This window comes from Coenobita brevimanus, chromosome 49 (genome assembly GCF_032717465.1).
Source record: "Coenobita brevimanus isolate Jiangsu-jjx chromosome 49, ASM3271746v2, whole genome shotgun sequence".
Classification (NCBI taxonomy): Eukaryota; Metazoa; Arthropoda; class Malacostraca; order Decapoda; family Coenobitidae; genus Coenobita; species Coenobita brevimanus.
In genome coordinates, this window is record NC_137002.1 from 1730644 (window position 1) to 1751169 (window position 20526).

The following is a 20526-nucleotide window of genomic DNA, read 5'->3' on the forward strand; positions in this document are numbered from 1 at the left end:
CAGTAGTATGATATCAAAAAATATGTTTCTTGCAGTTGGATATTTCGCTGTTGATCTATAGATTAACAAAATTAAGTTAAAACGTTTGTCAAGAAAGACAATTAACCACCAAGATGAATAACAGGAAACCAGAACAAGTGGAAACGGAAGGGGAGATGCTTGTTGTCACCAGTCTCCATGGCAACGGCTAATATGGCGGGCAAACAATACGGGCGTAATCAATGTCTGTTCAAATTAATATAGATATACAGCTGTTCTGAGGGTGAGGAGGCTGCTGGTGACTGGAAAGGTGATTATGCTACTGGGTTGATTTCCTGGCTGTCAGTTTTACTTAATATTAATGGTGCTTTGAGTACTAAGGTCACCATACATAATTTTGCCTAATTAGAGGAGAACACCTAGATCCTGAGATTCGCAAACGATATTATTATTATTATTATTATTATTATTATTACTACTACTACTACTACTACTACTGCTATTACTACTACTACTACTACTGCTACTGTTACTACTACTACTACTACCACTACCACTACTGCTACTACTACTGCTACTACTACTACTGCTACTGCTACTGCTACTACTACTACTACTACTATGCTTTTAGTAAAATAATTTAAACGGAGTTCTTTTGAAGGTGAGGAGGTTTCTGTACGAGGCATAGTTTAACTTGGCCTAAAAATGCCATCTGTCCAACTTGAAAACTAATTTGTAACGCTGGATTAAGTCGAGAATATGATGCCAGTCACGAAGAATGGCCATGGAAAGGATGTAGAGCCGTAGCATTGTCTTTTATGGCATTGAGCTACGTGAAATAAACTACAAAAGGACAAAAATCGGGCCAAGTTAAGGTGAAAGGAGTGTAGCAAGTTGAAAGGTGTGTGTGTGTGTGTGTGTGTGTGTGTGTGTGTGTGTGTGTGTGTGTGTGTGTTTAATACCTTAAGTACGAGGACGTGTTTGCTATACATCTTTTATTTTAACTTGGCTCAGGTGTTCGTCCTTTTGCCGCTTGTTTCGCATAGCTCAGTGACAGAAGAGGACACTGCTACTGCATCGTTTATTTAGCACTTCTTCGTGACTAGCAGGGTAATCTGCTGTTAAAATATTGTAACAACACAGCATTTAAGATGGAGAGACGGCAACTTTAGGCCGTTACAATTAAAAACAACATTAACAACAAAACTAATTCATTCGTTCTTCAACCAGAGGAAATTACCCAGAGTGGAACCATCGATACTCCTTTTATTTGAACTTGGCCCAGATTTTTGTCCTATTGTAGCTTGTTGTACGTGGCTGTATGACAGAATAATGCTTTGGCTCTTCATCTTTTCCATAGCACTTCTTCGTGACTAGGATCGGGTTCTGGGGTTAAGCGCTTGTTACATCTCAGCATTTAAGATGGGGAGAGGGCAATTTTAGGCCAAGGTAGAGTAAACAGGGTATAGTTTTGAAGGCGTTAATGAAGGCTGTATCTAATCCCTCTAGTTCGTAGTCTCTCTTAAACTGATTAAAATCGTCTGGAGATAGCAAGAATTAATGGATACTCTCTCTCTCTCTCTCTCTCTCTCTCTCTCTCTCTCTCTCTCTCATTCTGACTGCCTTTATATCTATCTATCTGTCAATATTTATCCATCTATCTGTCTCTGTGTGTATATATCTGTCTATCTGTGTATGTATGTGTCTAACCTATCTATCTTTTATCTGTCATTCTGTCGCCTTTATATCTTTCTGTCAGTATCTATCTGTTTCTGTCTGCATGTATCTATTCACATCTATATATCTATCTATCAGTATCCATCTATTTATCTATATCTATCTATCATTCTGTCTACCTGTCTATATCTATCTTTCCATCTATCTATCTTTATCTATCTGTCTTTCCTTCAGCTTAGATACGTTGAGATATGGACTGATACAGCCATCATTAACCTCTTTAGTACGAGAAGCATTTTTCCCCATCAGTCCTCTGATATATTTTGCATAATATTCTTGCTGCCTTCAGACGATTTTATTCCCTTGGAGAGAAAGAGAGAGAGAGAGAGAGAGAGAGAGAGAGAGAGAGAGAGAGAGAGAGAGAGAGAGAGAGAGAGAATCGAAAGGTGTACCGATATTTTTTTTATCTGACAGAACTGGGTCACCTGCACAATCTAAGTACTATGTTGCTGTAGCATGAAATTATAATGAGCCCTAGTTTGAGGTAGAAGTACGTTTCCTTGGTTGTTAGTCAAATGAGCATTCTAGTCCGTGTACAGTGTTGGTATTTACACTTACGATAGGTATATGTATTTACACTGACTCCTATTACCCACTCTGGCTCCTGTGACTCACGTTTAGCTGAATAAAATCATCTGGGGTTAGCTGGAATAGAATACTGGAGTTGTCACGACCTTGAAGGTGTTAACGATGTCTGTACTAACTCTCTCAGGCTGCAGCTTTTGACAGTTTTCAGTCGGTGTAAAGAAACATTGACTACAACCGCACCAAGCTGGCAAGGGCAAGCCAAATTGGAGCAAAAAACACACACAGTACTGGATAATGTTACTCCCTCTGTGACTCCCCAACGTTTATAAATGTCATAACGAAACAGAAGCATTACCTCATGGATAAAGTGCTGCTAGAGGTGCAATGACTGAAATACCCATACGTTCTTGAGGTGTGAAATTGAGCATTTTTTAGGTTAATCCTGATACTCCAAGAATCTTATTTCGGCGATTTGCTTTTTCCAGGGGAAGGAAAGGACTACTTTGCTTAGTTTGGTTCATGAAGGTCCTCACAATTGTAATACTGCAAGAAAAACCGGATGATGAAAGTCAGCCGTCAGATGAGTTTAGACGACCGCCAAGGCACATTTGCTTGTACTTTATTTTGCAAACTGTCTGGCAGCATGACAGTCCTGCAGTAGCGGTACTAGCCAAGGGTGGAATGGCTTGACTGTTGATCGGATATGTAGCCTTAAGTCAAGTTGTATCACCTTTGTTTCGTTTTCATTTTATAAACGTTTTAAGTAACTGGTGAAATGGACAAGCCGACGTTGTTTAGCGTACTGACTCCACGATTTTTGTCTTTTCTTTTTCGGCAGGTGTATGATGTGTCGTAACTCCCAAACATCTTCTGAGTTCCGGTAACTTCTTTTTATTCTTTATAACTACTTTCTTCCACTCATTAATTTCACCGGTCTACCACCAGATGGCAGGCGAGGCGGGGAAGCGAGGAAAGTCCAAAGCAAGCGCCCCCGGTCAGAAAAAGCCCGCCAAAAACCCGGAAAAGAAGGCTGATAAACAGTCCAAGAAGAAATCAAAGAAAAAGGCCTCCAAGGATTCTGCCGGAGGTTAGTATTTTTATGTAACATTTTTTCTTTATTTACTGTATTATCTGTCAGTGTCAATTAGTTTATCTTTGAAGGCCAATATCTTATAGAATGAAATATGGGTAGAGCTTAAATAGATTATACGGTCATTTTCATATTTGATTTTTACCGCCAGTAATATAAATCATTTTCAATTCCTCCACTTCCATGACGTATTTTGTCCTCTCTCTCTCTCTCTCTCTCTCTCATCTCCAGACGACTTTCTCAGCGACCTGGGGGAGACATAGCCTTCCTTAACCCTCCCACAACCAGCGATTTTTTTTTTAACGTGCATAAAACCATCTTCCGGACTTACAAAAATGAAAAATGCGCATCGGGCTGAAAAGGTTAACCAAATCTGTAAAAAATTTTCTAACGTAAATCGGGCCTTATTTTTCCGGTATACAGTATTTTTTCGTATTTTTACCAAGAGTCCAAGAGTTTGAATTTCTTATCTGTTTTAAATTTTCATGATGCTGATAATTGGTTTTGGTTTTAGAAGAGAGGAGTTTTTTTTTTTTTTCGTAGGCACTAATTTTCATGCCATTTATCTCGTGTGTGTGTGTGTGTGTGTGTGTGTGTGTGTGTGTAACTGTACGTGTATATATATTAATGTGCGTGTACAGGTCGTGTGCACGTGGACATCCTGGGAGAGACAGCGATGCAGAACGCGTTGTACATCTGCCACAGTGTACAGGAGCTGCTGTTCTGGCGGGGATATCAGTGGGCACCAGGAGGCAAGAAGCAGAAGAAGGGCAAGAAGGGAAAGAAGTAGGAGGAAGAGGAGGAGGAGGAAGAAGAAGAAGAAGGAGGAGGAGGAGGAGGAAAGAAGACCAATGGGTAGAAGATGAAGAAGCAAGAGAGCAAAACAATAAGAGGAAGGAGGAAGAGAAAAAAGAAAAGATAGCAACAGGAAGTAGTGATAGAAGAAGAAGAAGGGGATGAGAAGGAAGGAAGAAAGGAAGGTTACAAGATTAAGAAAAAAAATAGAAGGGCAAGAGCTATACCCTACAAGATGAAGATACATCCACCTAACCATCATCTAGTCCCATTTCTCCCAATCATGAGCGTAGGATCCCCGTACTAGGCAATTTAGTCTAGATATTTAAGGCAAGTGTGACTAGTTATTCAACCCTGAGTTGCGCTGTAAATATTAAACCCTCAAACCACATTTAGAATTGAACCCTGATGGGCCACGTCCGATTGGATTGCCTAAACCCAGTGGACCACCAGGCTTCCAATTGACCACTTGCGAATTTTGGGCTGCAAGGAAGTTTAAAATATCGACATTGTTAGTATGTTATTATTTTTTTTTTCACGCAATTTTTTTTCTAGTACAAGTGCGATTTATGCTGATACTACTAAAATTACCATTGTCAATATTATCAACTTGTAGCCCAACTTAGCAAATGGCTTCTTGAACAACAGGAAATAATTTGGCGTATCAGTCATTGTATTTGTGGGTAGTACTACATCGCGTGAGTGGATGGTGGGCTTCCTCGCCTACCACACAGAGTCACCCTAGTGTATCCGTACCAAGGTTGGGAAATGAAGGCAGAAAACTTAAACCTGTAATGCTTCCAGTCTGTGTTTAATGATAAGGTGTTGGGGAGTTTACAGGATTCCATTTTTGAGTCCATCCATCCATCCATCCATCCATTGCCCGTCAGGAGCGTAGGATCCCGGGGCTAGGCTATAGGTTCAGACATTTAAGACATGTGTGATCAGATGCTTCTTCCTTAGCTGCGATATGTAAGCAATAACCCCAACCACTCCTCTTCTGATTAAAAGGTGGTTGAAGCGCCTTGACTCACTAGACATCCAGGCGTCCAGTAGTTGGTTAATGGCGTGTGACTCAGTGCAGTTTTCCGATGCAGGCACTACATCGAGTGAGTGGATAATGAGCGCTAATTTTGGACATACGTAGTCCACCCCAACATACATACAGAACTGGTATAATTCTCTCTCTCTCTCTCTCTCTCTCTCTCTCTCTCTACCCTACCGCCATGCAGGGGGAGGGTGCCGTGTCCTGCGCCATTAGACTACCTTCCCTCCATCTCCCACCAACCTCATTCATGTACCTCTCCGTCCCTCCGCCTCGTCCTAGGCCTCCCTCTTCCCCTCCACTTCAGTTATATACACTTTGCTGCTCATTATCACGCTTTCCATTCGTGCCACGCAGCCGTAGCTCTGACTAAAATTTGAAATGCTATAATTATTAAAAAAAAACTTTGAAAATCCACAACTGTCTTCATCCTCCTCGTAAATAATTAACCCTTCACTACGATTTATTTTATTTCCTACTACCCGTCACTACGATTTATAAATTTTCTTAACCCTTCACTACGATTTATAAGTTTTCCTAACCTTTCACTACGATTTTTTATTTCTAGCCCCTCTACGATTTGTGTAATTTTATTCCTAACCCGTCACTACGATTCATAAATTTTCTTAACCCTTCACTACGATTTATTTAATTTGATTCCTAGTCCTTCACTACGATTTTTATATTATTTCTAGCCCTTCACTACAATATTTTTTTTTTATTTTATTCTTAACACTTCGCTCCGATTTTTTATTTTATTTGCCATCTCCAGACGGTTTTTATTTTAAGCTGAATAAAATCCTCTGGTGGCAGCAAGCACAGCACTAGGGCACATGAACTTGAAGGGGTTATTATATAAAGGGTGGCCATTCTTACACCTTTTAAATCTAGGAAAATCTAGGTTAGGTTGGGTTTGTGTCCTTAGTGTTAGATCAGGCCAGTTTGTTAGACAGTTAGGTTAGGTTGGATAGGCTAAGTTAAGAGAGAGAGAGAGAGAGAGAGAGAGAGAGAGAGAGAGAGAGAGAGAGAGAGAGAGAGAGAGTGGCGGTGAAATGATCATCCTGGGAAAAACAAGCAGCGAGTAGTGTAAAAAGAACCAGAAGAATAAATCTGCTCCCGTGAACTCATAATGTGATTGTATTTTTATCTATCTCTCTATATATCAGTCTATCTGTCTATGTGCCCATCGTTCTATCTACCCTTACAGATAACCCCGGGACTTCACCCACTATATTTAGGGGGTGATTCTTCATCTGATTTTGAATTTAAATTGCTAAATCAACACGAGTCCATTTTTCAACCATTACGGAGCTACGTTTGCTAATGACCCTATGGGGAAAATGTTCTTCTTCTTAATTCACCCATAAGGTCCGCAGTAACTGCATTTTATTAATGCCGAAATAGAGCCACCTGAAGTTAGTGCGCCAAGTCCCTGGGTCAATTGAGTGGCCAGATAGATAAATAGGTAGATGAATGAGCAGGTAGATAAAATACAAAGACACTATGGGTTTACGGTTCTGCTCGTTGTCATGGCAGGAAAAGCCTCGTGGGTTGAAGCGTCCACTTAGGAAACGGAAACGAGCGCCACTTTAATACCCTCAGGCTCCCATGACTCACTCTTAGCTGCATAAACTAGTAAAGGAGTTCATGGTGACTAGCAGCACCCTCAGGCCCCTATGACAACTGAATAAACTATAAAAGAGTTAATGGTGACTTAGTAGCTCCCTCAGGCCCTATGACCTAGCCGAATACACAGGAAAGGAGTTAATGGTGAATATGACAGCCGAATAAACTAATAAAGGAGTTAATGGTACTAGTGGCTCCCTCAGGCTCCTATGACTCACCTGAATAAACTAATAAAGGTATTAATGATGACAGTATTAGAATCCCGAGGCTCCTATGACTCACTCGGCTGAATAAAATCGTCTAGGGTTAGCTGGCCTATAATACAAGAGTTGTCCCGATCGTGAGAAGGTTAATGGTGACGGTATTTACACTTCCATGCTCATAAGCTCGACTATATGCAGCTTCGACATAGTCTGCATCAGTAACTTACAAGAGGACACTGAGGTGTGGCGTGTGAAGAAATCTCCGAAGCCACTAGAATACGGAGGGTAATAACTGATCGCATTGTCAAGATGCGAGCGAGTCTGAAGGTGGTGGAAAGCGTGGTAAGCCAAGAAGAGGGTGGATAGATATGGTAAATAAGTGAGAGAGAGAGAGAGAGAGAGAGAGAGAGAGAGAGAGAGAGAGAGGTATGAAGGATGACGACTGACGAGGCAAGGGAACTGACAGGAGATCGAGCTGGATGGATGACTTTCGTGCGGAGGAGTGTAGGGCCATGGTGTGGCTCACCTCTTTTTAACATGACAGTAGTTGGATTGCCTTTGATAGGGCAATACGGAGCTACGAACTGTACCTATCAAGTGGAGCCAGGAATCCGGAGGCTTGAATGGTGAACGAATTTGTGTGTGGCCTAATTTATTGGGCGTGCTGTTGATCAGTTCTTCCATTATCGTATTCATTCCTTTTTGTGGTTTTCTGTACCCTCCTTCACCGCACCTGCAGGTGAAAAGAAGGCGGGATGATTATTATGATGATCATGATCATGATCGTCATCATAAAGTGGTGCCTATACTCAGTTTTTTTTTTTTTTTTTTTTTTTTTTTTATAATCGAGGCGAAGATGCGCTTGACAGGTTGGTGATGATTGGCTGAATGCAACACTTCTTCATCTCTACTCGTTAGCATTATTAATTGACAACATCCATCTGAGGGGGAAATTTGGGTTAGTGAATGTTATTCGAACATGATGCATCACCAGCCTGTCAAGTTCATCTTTGCCTCAATAGAAAACAAAAAAACAGTATAGATAAAAGAACTGTACTAAGAACACCTTAAATCTTATCAGTCACGTGAGATAAGCGATCTTCTGATATGACGGCCCCAGGAATGCACGAGGAAGTAAAGGGAAGTATCGACAACTCTTATCAGAGGGACAAAATAAAAGCTGCATACTGAAGCTGTGTTTCATGTGAAAATAATGCGTCATCATATTAAACCCTTAAGTATTTGTGTGTATGTAAGTTCTTCTTTTTGACCAATTTATGGCATTATCAAATAAAGGGATCTAACAAAACAGAAACAAACAGCTGACTGAATACGCTACGTATAGTACATCAAATAATGGAATACAGTAACCCCATCGCTCAGTACTTCTGTTGCAACAAGCCTCCTCTGCGTTGCCACTGCCGTTGAGTTTGTACAGTACTATTAGCTCCAAAAGTTCCGTTCCTCCTCCTGCCCTTCTGTAGTTCATAACAATAGAATTAATAAAACTAACTATGATAAAACGAACTGTTTAACAAACCAGATTGTAGTGACTACATGCATCTGTACACAAGGTAGGCTACTAGAATGTTACGAGTTACTGAACGGCTGGATTAGGAACGGAAATTTTAGTGGCAATTTATCGTATAAAGAGTAGGCTATCCTGTGAAATATGTGTGAGTGTTTATGAGATTACTAGCTAATTTTCAGTTAAAAAAAAAAAAAAAAAAGCTGCCAACATGGGTTCAATTGTCAACGTTTCGGAGTTACAATTGCTATAATTTGTTCACTTTAACTAGGTGTAAAGTTGCCATTGCTGTACCAAGAGATAGGGTCATAGTATTGTCTTATTCTGCCATTGAGATACAGGAAATAGGCTGCAAATGAACGAACACCGAAATAGGCTGCAAATGAACGGACACCACCTAGTTAAAACGAATTAACTGTAATGACTTTGCTGGTGAGAGTGATCCTCTTAATTAACTCTTTTCCAAAACGGTCGAGAACTGGACCCATATTGATATAGCATTCTTGGTAAAAATTAGACATATAACCTGAAATTTCTCGCATCTCTTGGGACGCCATGTATGTGTGTATGAATGTATGTATGTATATGCAATTAAATCACTTAATAGCATGTGATTCATAGATCTGCTGATATCCACAAGGAAAAGGAAACACGAAATATCCCGAGCGCTTTCGTGTATTCACGTCTTATCCCCTGAAGATGTGAATACACGAATGCGCTTGGGATATTTCGTGTTTCCTTTTCATAGTGGATATCAGCATATGCATGTATATTTGTATGTATGTATGTATGGATATATATATATGTATTATGTATACGTAAAAAACTCCGAATCCTTTAACAACAGCAACAACGAAATTTTGCAAACGCTGCCAAAGGGGCTTCAGTAGCAGACGCCCTGAGTTGGGTTCTGATTGATGTTCTCTGAGATGTTTTGTTCCGTGCTCCTGCGACGGCTTTGTTAGTGAAACGTGGGCAGAAGTGTGTGTAGAACTTTCCAGTTTATAAGTCACTGTGAATGTGTGTGTGTGTGTGTGTGTGTGTGTGTGTGTGTGAGAGAGAGAGAGAGAGAGAGAGAGAGAGAGAGCAGTTCACTGAAGACATTCTGGTCGCTTTTGCACCTGCTGTATGATTACAGGAATCTGTGAGTGTTCAATCTAGTGTATTGTGTCTGGTGAGTATGGTGTCTGGTGAATATGGTGTCAAGTGAATGTGGTGTATGTGATGAGAATAGTGTCTGATGAGTATGTTGTTAGTATAGCGTCTGGTGTATATGGTGTCTGGTTAATATGGTGTCCAGTATGTGGTGTTTAGTGACCACGGTGTCTGCGGTGTGTACAGTGTGTTGTGAGTGTGGTGTTTGGTGAATATGGTATCTGGTCAGTTTGGTTTACGTGATAAGTATTGTGTCAGATGAGTATGGTGTCTGGGATGGGGTGTTTAAGTGTTTTGGTGCATGTGGCGAACATGGTTTCTGCGGTGAGCGTGATATTTGTGTATGGTGTCTGTGGTGACATGTAAGTATATGGTGTCTGGTGACGGTATAGTCTCATCAGTTTGGTGTCTATGTGTGTGGTATGCCTTGTGGTGAGTGTGGTGTCTGATTTGTGTTGTATGCCGTGTGGTGAATATGGTGTCTAATGTGTTGGGTTATGTCGTGTGGTGAGTAGGCCTATGGTGTTTAGTGTGCACTATATAGCGAGTATACTTGAGTGGTGTCTGGCGATGTATAGTGTATTGAATGGTGATAGTGACAGTATTGCCACTGGCATGGTGACTGTAGTGTGATTAGTGGCAAGCTGTGTGTATGGTAACTAGTGAGGAAATGGTATGGTGATTGTGATGAATACAGTGACCGCGACGGTGTTGACTAAAGGAAGTTGTCATTAATTTTAAGCTTATCAGTATTTGCATGACTATTGAATGATAGGGCGGTTCGCAGGATATAATAAAAGTGGTGACTGATGCTGGTATGGTGAGTACAGTGAGCATGGTGAGTATGGTGCCCCGCGTGGCAATGTTTACAGTCAGCTGTAGCATCGACCTGTGACGTTACAGCTGAGCCTTGGGTTTGTTTTCGTTCCCCGCCATCACCGTCTCTGTCAAGCCTACTGATTGGCTCCCGCATTCCAAACATACGACGAAGAATTAACCACACAGACCTTATAACCACTCTCTTAGCCTGCCAACCACACTCATATATTACTGAATATATCCCTGTAGTCATAAAATACACAAAATCCAATAAATAGCTGAAAATTGAGATAGTAAACAAAAGTGCATGGAGCAAGCTGACCAATGAGAGGCCCGGACTCAGCGCCTCGAGTGTTGTTAAAGTAGCAACTCTTATACCTTCCATCCTGGCGCACATATCACCAATATTTTCCCAATTTTGGGAAAAGCTGTCCTACAAAATGAAAATGATGAACCACAACAGCATGAACAGATTAGAGGTGAGTGTCAGAGAGCCTATGTAGAGGGAATACCTCGAGTGAGGATGAAATAGGAAGGTAAATATATTGTGTGTAGGGAGTCGTCTGCCATCAATGAGAACAGCTGATCGCCCTCTAACACAAAGAACTCACTCTAACCTTCCCATTTCACACCGCATTTCTTCCTCTCAGGCCTGTAGTAATGAATGTACGGCTTGTGTATCCTTCAGTATGCTCCCTATCCCTCCCATTCCTGTAATTAATTTAGTAGTTAATGGGTGTATTGATATATATGACCAGGGTAACCACGGGGTAGTCAAGCTGATAAGGCATGTAGGATTGTCTTTGTTTACCATATCCTAGCCCGGGCACAGAAGTAGTGGAGAGACGAAGGACAGTGTACAATACCTCACCGTATTCACTGTCATAGAGCACAATGGCCAAGGTGAATAGACATGAGCTTTTGCATGAGAGGCTAGTGTCATGAACAAAGCCATGAGTGGGTATGATTGAGTAGTTGATTTCAGTTACCTGTGCCCCCATGAATTTAGGGCATTGTTTGAACCTGTGTTGTTATTGTAGTCTTGTAGCTGTTTTCTAAGGTCAGTGCAACTATATATCATGTAATTGCTTTTGTCGTGTGTTGTAATGATTGGAATTTAAAGGAAAAGTTTATATTTTTAAGCAGCCCAGATCCTTAGGCAGCATATATTAACCCTGTACAGAAACTAATAGCTTTTTTTATAAATTGTCCAGATTATTATTATTTTTTTATTGGTTGAAAATGCTGTTAAATTATCCTTCTTTCTTTCTTTTGCCAGATGCCTTAATCCTGTACGGGGTGGCCATTTGACTCTGAGTTATTTGTTTTACAGGGAGGGACACTAACCCTCCACCAACCCACTTGACACGTAGGGAGCACGAATGGTTTGGTTATATGGTTATCACCCAGCATTGTAAATGGTTTCTTGGCTTACAGGAAACCATTTGGCTTGTCACTCAATGTACAGCCACCTGTAACAGAAAGAAAAGCAATAAGTAGTGACAGGAAAGATGGGAGAAATAGGAAGATAGGAGGGCAGGCACAAAAAAATGATAAAGGCTAAGGAAGAAGTAGGCAGCACTACATCAAGTGAGTGGATGATGGTTGCCACCACCTACCACTTTCAGTAATCATATTGACGTCTTTGTAATCACTTTTTTCGGGAAATATAGAACGTCTTTTATTCTGCACAGTTACGTAACAATTAGAATGAATATTGTTTTGCCTGGAAGAATGATTTAACTGAAAGATTGCATTGAAAGAAGCTAGTATTTGCTGGTTTCTTTCCATCCCATGTATAGTGTGAGATGTTGAGATCCTTTTATTATTGTTATTATTTTAATATTATTTTTATTCTATCTGTATTATAGCCAGACGCCATAGGCTAATCCCGTAAGGGGTGGCCATTTGACTTTGAGTTGTTTTGCGGGGTGGGGCATTAACTCTCTGCCAACCCACTTGCTGACACTTAGGGAACATGTATGGGTTGGTTACATGGTTACCATCCAACCTTGTAAATGGTTTCCTGGCTTACAGGAAACCATTAGGCTTGTCACTCAATGAAAGGCCACCTGAAAAGTAAAAAAGAGTAATAACAAAATGACAATGAGAAGTTACATGTTTCCTGAAAAAGAAAGTGATGTAACAAAGAAGTTATAATTTAAGCAGGTGAGCAGATAAAGTTGAATGAGAAAGAATGATGTGTACAGTATGAGTTCATGCATGAAGATTTGCACCAGGAATTGGTTATTGGTGACTGATGAATGATAGGGAGGAAGTAGTCATTATGCAGGTATTAAATTGACAGTGTAGCCTACAGTACCGTATATAGCTGCAGTGTGTCATGTTTAACTCTGATAGTGAAAGTGGCTTTGATTATTAGGTATGCAGTGTATTATGATGTGTGTGGAAGAGAAGGATATACAGTATTTGGAATTAGAAATGGAAAAATTCTGATAAACGGAAGTGAAATAAGGAGTAGATGACAAGACTTTTGACGAACAGAACATGAATAATGAGCATAATGATTGTGAAATATGATTATGTTGGATGTTGCTTGAAGAATGTGGTGCAGTGAAAATGTTAAAGAATGTGGAGGCAGCAGGTGTGGATGAGGTATACAGTATGGTATGTAGAAATTATAAAATTAGTAGAAGAATGCAGTGAGCTTTTTGTTGGAAATGTATCAAAAAGCCTGGATTATAACTCTTTACTCTAACCTGTCCTAAAATTGCCATCTCTCCATCTTGAATGCAGAATTATAATCATAGGTTAACACTAGAGTACGATGCTAGTCACAGAGAGGTGCTGTAGAAAGAACGTAGAGTCATAGTCGTCTGTTTCTGTCACTGAGCTTCGTGAAGTGAGCTGCAAAATGTTGAAAATCTGTACCGGTACCAGGTTAAGGTGAAAGAAGCATAGTAGAGTTTGTGCCATTGGCTTGTAAGGATGACCATGCCTTTGTGTTAAGGTGACAGAAGTGTATATAAAAATTATTATGGATTATCATTTACTCTGGTAGGTGGAGGCGCTCACCATCCACTCACTCGATGTAGTGCTGCACTCGGGTGTCTGCCCTTTCCTTTCCTCCAGCCTTCTTTCCTTCCATCCTCTTCTGTCATTCTTTCCTTCGTTCTTTCCTCATCCTTCTGCCTACGGGTGACCTTACACTCCCTCTTCTGTCTTTCTTTTCTTCATTCTTTCCTCTTCCTTCTGCCTGTGGGTGACAAGCCAAATGGTTTCCTGTTCACCAGGAAACCAATTTACTACGCTGGGTGACAACCAGATAACCAAATTTTGGCGCCTGGTGGTTTATTGGGTAATTACGGTGCTCCAATCGGATTGAGCTGGTGAAGGTTTATATTCAAGGAGAGGTTGGGGTTTATTGCTCATGTAATGCCACTCAGGGATGAGAGGTTGGTCACTTTCATCTTAAATGTCAGGATCAACTTGCCTAGCCCCGGGCTCCTACACTTCTCATGGGGCAACGTAGGATTGGATGATGGATGGATGGATTATCATTTACTATGGTGGGTGTTAACGCTGTAACTTAAAGATGTCTGGTGATTTAGTGGGTTGAAGTGCTCCAAGTGGATGGGGCCTGTTGGGGTTTCCATCTGAGGGGAGGTTTGGGTTTATTGCTTACTTAATACTGCCCAGGGGCAAGTGAAGTTGGTCACCCATTCCTTAAATGTCGGGACTGAGTATCCTAGTTGCGGGCCTTTATGGTCCTGTTTTTGTGGGCAAATTAGGATTAGGATTTAGTGGTAGGTGGTGGTGACCCTCATGCACTCACTTGATGTAGTGCTGCCTGCTTCATCCTGCACCTTTATCATTCTTTTTCAGTGTCTGCCCTCCTCTATTCTTATATCTTCCATTCTTTCCTGTCATTTTTGATTGTTCATCTTTCCTTTTCAGGTGGATTTACATTGAGTGACAAGCCTAATATTTCTTGTAAGCTAGATTGATAGATAGAAATTAGTATTGAATTGGTGGGTAGATGTCTTCAGAGTGTTTCTTTGGGCAGGTAATTGAAAGGTTAGTGATATGGTACAAAAGGTAGTACAGATGTCATGAGTGATGAACAGGGTGCTGTTTGCTAGTGATAGTGATAGAGGAAGAAGTTGCTGGAGATTACTGTTAAAATTTCACGCACCGTTTCAAAATGTACAGACTGAAAAGTTAAGATATACAATACAGTAATCCCCCGATTATCCAGACGCTTCATATCTGAATGTTAGGCCTTGCTCTATTATTTCTGTATCTGTATATCTTTGTCCATATCCGAACATAAAAGTTCCAGCATCGGTGGCTGGGTGGCTTACAAATTAAAAAAATAAGTTGGTTGGCCGTCCAGCCTCTCTGGCCACGTGCGGGTAGTAGACTGAACCCACCACTTGAACAAAAATGGCTGTCTGGCTCCCAACCAAACGGTCCAAGTCCCCTGGCCCCCCCTATCACTCGGAATTTTCTTCCAGTGTGCGAGGAATAGAGGCCTATAACCCATGTGCTGAGCAAATTGGCTGTCTGGCTTCCTATTGAATGGTCAAAGTCCCTCGGTCATCCTTGCTACTCACCCCCTGTCCTTCCTCCATCCCCTTTCACACTCAGTGCTGCCAGGTGTGTCTCCCTCCCTGTCTCCCAGCCCTCCCCTACCCCTGCTTAGTGCACTGCCTCTCCCATCATCCCTGCATTGCCACTGGTGAGTTTTTTAGTGTTTGGCAATTTAATAGAAAACTATTGGTCATGTCAAAATTCCGAAACCGCCACGAGAAAGCTCGTGAAATTCTGCGTCTAGATATATGCTTGGTTCTTGCACGGTGCAAGCAAAATTTTGTGCTAGGATGTTGGGAAGTTATTTGAAGCAATTTTATATTGTCATTTCGTTTCTGTACTTTTACTCATCAGTTTTATGTATTTTTATTAGTTTACTTTATAGTATAAACACCGGTGAAGATGGTGGTATATAATTTATACAAATATAACCAATTTTGGGGGGCAAATTTAGCTATGGAAATGTTTTTCTTTGTACCAAGGAAGCTACCATAGCTGGGCTCTACACTCCCTTGGTGTCTCAGAAACTTATGAAAGACCTTCAGTTCCTGATAGGGTTAAAATTCTTTTTGGAACAGTTGTCTTCATTGTTTTGTTTTTTTTGCAGATTTTTGTTGTTTATGCCTTGTTTTCTCAGAGTGTAGCATTACATTGGATATTCCCATGTGTGTTTTGATGTCTAAGTACAACTGAAAAACCGGAGAACACTGCAACAAGTAGGAAGGGTACTGTGCATTATTGGTAGGGTATTTGTGGATTTTTGTGGCGACCATCATCCACTCACTTGATATAGAGCTGCCTACTTCTTCCTTAGCTTTTATCATTCTTTTTCTGTGTCTGCCCTCCTCTCTCCATATTTCTCCCATCTGTCCTGTCACTTCTTATTGCTTTTCTTTCCTTTACAGGTGGCTTTACATTGAGTGACAAGCCAAATGGTTTCCTGTTAGCCAAGAAACCATTTACTACGCTGGGTGGTAACCACATAACCAAACCATACGTGCTCCCTACGTGTCAAGAAGTGGGTTGGTGGAGGATTAGTGTCCCTCCCCATAAAGCAAATAACTCAAAGTCAAATGGCCACCCCTTACAGGACTGTGGCGTCTGGCAATAGATAGATAGATAGATTGTTGTTCATGCATTGTTTTCTTAGTGTTTACCATTAGCTACATTGGATATTCCCATGTGTGTTTTGATGCCTAAATATAGCTGAAAGACTGAAGAACACTGCCAGAATTTGGGAGGGTACTGTACATATTGGTTGGGTATAGGTAGGGTATGGGTACAGTTGAGGATGTTGCTCTGTATCTGGATTTTGCCCTCATCCGAAAATGCCTTTGGCTTTATTGTATCAGCTCAGTCAGTAGAGAGCTGGTCTGCGGCTCTACCAGACCCAGGCTCAAATCCCTGCTGGGGCAGGGAACAGTTTAAGGATTTGATTTGAATAAAGACAGACTTTGCTGATCTGCCAGAAGACCCGCCAACATGTCGTAAAAATACCCCCGCTAATACCAATGCACCAGTCTTGTATGAGACAGCCCTAGCATGTATTCATTATGAACGGCGGGTGTTAGCGCCGAAGTGGTGACATGTAGAGGTGTATGGTATGTGGGACTACTGGGGCTTGGGACCTGGCTGTGAAGCATATGCCCAGAGTCGGACAAAAAAAATAAAATAAAATAATAAAATAATTGAGGGATTACTGTAGTACGTTTTGTACACGTGATTTTACACGTGATCAAAGAGTATCTCCAAGATGGGACATGGTGGCATCTTAAATGGTCATACAGGTTGTGGTGTCATAAGACTATTCAGGCCCGTAATTTTCAACAGAATTTTTGGGGGGCTAGACCAAGTATATATGTCTCTGTACTCATCATCATCATCATCATCTGGACCTCCTTTCCCACCCAAGGGCAGGGTGATGAGTAACAATGTCCAGACAGCCCAAATCTGCCCAATCCAATGGGCCACACTTCCATTCACTCATCATTTAAATCCCCGGAATCCTGACTCCATCGGATACGCCAAAAGCATTCACCACACTTTGTAGCTTCACATACACGTATCCGATTGAGTCAGTCTGGACGCTGCCATGTTAAAAAAGGGTGCCAAATCCCAGATCATGCACTTCTTACAACATTCATCCAGCCAGCTCGATCTCTTGTCAGTTCCGTAGCCTCACCGACTTCCAAACCTCTCTTCCTCACATACTCATCCACCATATCTCTCCACCTTTTCCTTGGCCTACCTCGCCTCCTCCCTCCTTCAGATTCGCTCAGATATACCTTTTTCACCACTCTATTGTTATCCATTCTCCCCACATGACCATACCATCTCAGTACACTTTCTTCGATTCTGTGTCCACCGACTTCCTCACTCCATGTCTTTCACAAATCACATTATTTCCCATCCTGTCCTCCCTCTGTACTCCACATACATTCCTCAGCAGGCCCATCTCAACTGCTCTTACTCTTGACTTTTTATTTTCGTGCCACAATGTAGTCTCACATCCATTTGTTAAAGTTGGCACTAACGCTCCCTCATGTAAGCCTCATGCAGCTGCAGCACTCAAGCATCTGTTTCTTATCAAGGCCTTCATTGCACCGGCAACTTTTCTTCCTTGTATCACTCTACTTTCAACTTCTTTTGCACATTTTCCTCTCTTTTCTATCACTGTACCCAGGTATTTGAACTCTCTCACCAATTCCAGTCTCTCTCCTTTCACTGTAACATGACCCTGGGAGTCACCTTTTGTCTCAGTAACCATCACTTTACTCTTTTTTTACATTTACTCTCAAGGCACGACACTCACAGACATCAGCAAAACTCTGGACTAGGCTACCAAGTTCTTGTCCAGTACTGGTACTTGCAAGAAGTACTGCATCATCAGCATACAACAAATTTGAGATATTCCATCCATCACCATTCATTACCAATGCCATAATTCTCTCCATTACTTGTGTTTTTACTTCTCTACCCCATCCATATATATGTTGAACAACCATGGGGATGTCACACAACCTTGTTTGATGCCCACACCAATCATGAACCATTCACTTAGATGCCCTTTAAGTTACACATGCTTCGCTACCATCATAAAAACTCTTGACAGCACCTAGCAGCTTACCATCTACACCGTACATGCGCCAAACTTTCCACAATCCCTCTCTGTCCACTTTGTTGTATGCTTTTTCCAGATCCATGAATGCCATATGCTTTACACCTTATGGTCCTTCTCACAAGCCTTGTTTGCTATCTATCTCACTGCAAATGTTTGATCCATGCATCCTCTGCCACTCCTAAAGCCACCCTGTTCATCACTTACTAGGACTTCTGATGTCTCTCTTACCTTTATAATAATTCTTCCACATACCTTCCCTACCACACTCAATAAACTTATGCCACGATAATTCTCGCAATTACTTCGCTCGCCCTTATTTTTGTACAGGGGTACAATCACAGCCTTTTTCCATTATGCAGGCACAGTTTCACTCATCCATGCCTTCTTACATATCTCCAACAAGCACTGTACTACAAACTTAAAATTAAATCAAAGCGCTTAAGCTTGCAGACCATCTGATATTTTTCAGTTTGATTCTACCTAAGAGTTGATGTTTATCGAGGCATGTACGTTCAGTGATGGATTTGGGGTTTAAGTAAAAGGCTTCACTTTCTGCCAGTCTGAACTTTCAACTTAAACAGTGACTGAGTTTAATAATTTGGCCATTTTACACTTTTGTTGTCTATGCTGCACCCTTACCAAGATTGTTTTTACATGCCCTGCGGTAGGATTCAAGTTGAAATATACTACTCTGCCTTTATTCTTTTGGAAATGACAAAATAATCAAAATCTAAATACAGTACTGTACTATTATGATGTAATTTGATCAATCTGGATCAAATTTAGAAATACAGTATTCGATCAAACACGTAGAATTATTTGAATTTTCAACGAAACTACGCCAGGTTTTTATTTTCAATTTCAGCCTTATAAGCCTTCAGTCCTAGTTGAAGTTTTGACAAGTTAATATACAGAAAACATTAGGGGGGCTATAGCCCCCTAACCCCCCCAGAAATTACAGCCCTTATATTGATCTATTTCAGTGTGTGTCTCTTTAATCGCAATATTTCCCACTGGACTGCTTTTACTTTAAATGGCCTAAAATTGTCATGCAAGTAGAGCAGAGTTATAAAAACAGATTAATATTAGAATACCACGTTGAGTACACCGCTTCCCGTCCGATCAGCGAAGTTAAGCAACGTTGGGTCTGGTTAGTACTTGGATTGGTGACCGCCTGGGAACACCAGATGCTGTTGGCTTTCTCCCTACTTGTCAAGTGGGGTTGGTGGAGGATTAGTGCCCCTCCCTGTAAAACAATTAACTCTGAGCCCTTGGCCACCCCGTTTGGGATACATGGCGTCTGGCAATGAATGAATGAATGAATGTTAGTCACAAACAAGTGCTAGGGAAAGGATGGACAGCGGTATGGTAGTTTTTTCTTTTTTCGTCCCAATGACCTGCGTGAAATAAGCTGCAGAAGGGCAAAAATCTCAGGTAGGTTACAGTAAATTGAGTACCGTACAGTATAATAAGGTAGAAAATTGATATACCACATTGCATTGCAATAACAGTGAGGCCAATAGGCATTGTGGAGTGTCCATTGTCCATGGCCCATGGTGTTGTCACATGTATGAGGAATGCCATGGAGTGACACCGAATGTACCAATAATCGAAACCAAAATGATGGAGGATAGAATAATGAATTCTGAACACATGGCACTCTCAGTGCTCATCCATTGGGTACGGTACCTCATATTCTTTGTATGACAGTTCTTCATGGAGGAAGTTCAAAGGCACTGTGGGTGAGAGAAATCCATCGTCTAACTTCCATTTTCTCAGTTTATTGATTCTAGCACACTCAGCATTTCTGTATGGCTAGCCTCATGTAAGATCATATTTTAAGTGACTGGAGATTTTGTAGCACCTCTTCCTAAATTATGTATTTCACTCATTGCACCTCATTGTCCTCATGTTATATGTTATGGATGCAAATTATATAGACAGATGGTAGGTGATAGTGATGGTCATCCACTCGCTTGATGTAGTGCAGCCTACTTCTTTCCTATTTCTCAGTCTATCTCTGTGTTTGCCTCCTCATTTCTTACTTCTTTCTTTCCTTCCTGTCACTGTTTATTGCTCGTCTTTCCACTTCATGTGGCTCTGCACTGAGTGAAAGAATCCTTTAACCCAGGAAACCATTTAAACACTGGATGGTAACCATCTAAGTATATTACAGGGTTAAGTGAAGCCTGATGTGGTGCCCAGTAACTGGGTGGATAGATGCAAATGCAGTGTTCTTCCAGGAACCAAAGCTCCACGCTTTTCCCCATGTCTTGCTGTGGCTAGGTGCTGTCAGCCACAGGGGAACTTAGTTTCACTGTAGAGGCAGTTTCTTGCCTGTCATTG

The 20526-nt window shown here is 41.2% G+C and overlaps 1 protein-coding gene and 1 pseudogene across 1 annotated transcript; both read left to right on the forward strand.

The window, feature by feature from the left end:
- The first annotated feature begins 207 nt into the window (after nt 1-207).
- On the forward strand, nt 208-4124 carry LOC145399449 (uncharacterized). Its single transcript, XM_080272063.1, has 3 exons — nt 208-289; nt 3190-3331; nt 3976-4124. The coding sequence occupies exons 2-3, from the start codon at nt 3190-3192 to the stop codon at nt 4122-4124; spliced, it is 291 nt and encodes a 96-aa protein (XP_080128189.1). The 5' UTR covers nt 208-289.
- A 15136-nt stretch (nt 4125-19260) lies between these two features.
- On the forward strand, nt 19261-19377 carry LOC145399589 (5S ribosomal RNA; annotated as a pseudogene).
- The last annotated feature ends 1149 nt before the right edge of the window (nt 19378-20526 follow it).

Excerpts from the sequence above, each read along its gene's own strand:
- LOC145399449 (XM_080272063.1), top strand. The coding sequence starts at position 3,190 with ATGGCAGGCGAGGCGGGGAAGCGAGGAAAGTCCAAAGCAAGCGCCCCC. Across the intron at positions 3,332-3,975 it reads CTCCAAGGATTCTGCCGGAG|GTCGTGTGCACGTGGACATC; the intron begins GTTAGTATTTTT and ends GTGCGTGTACAG.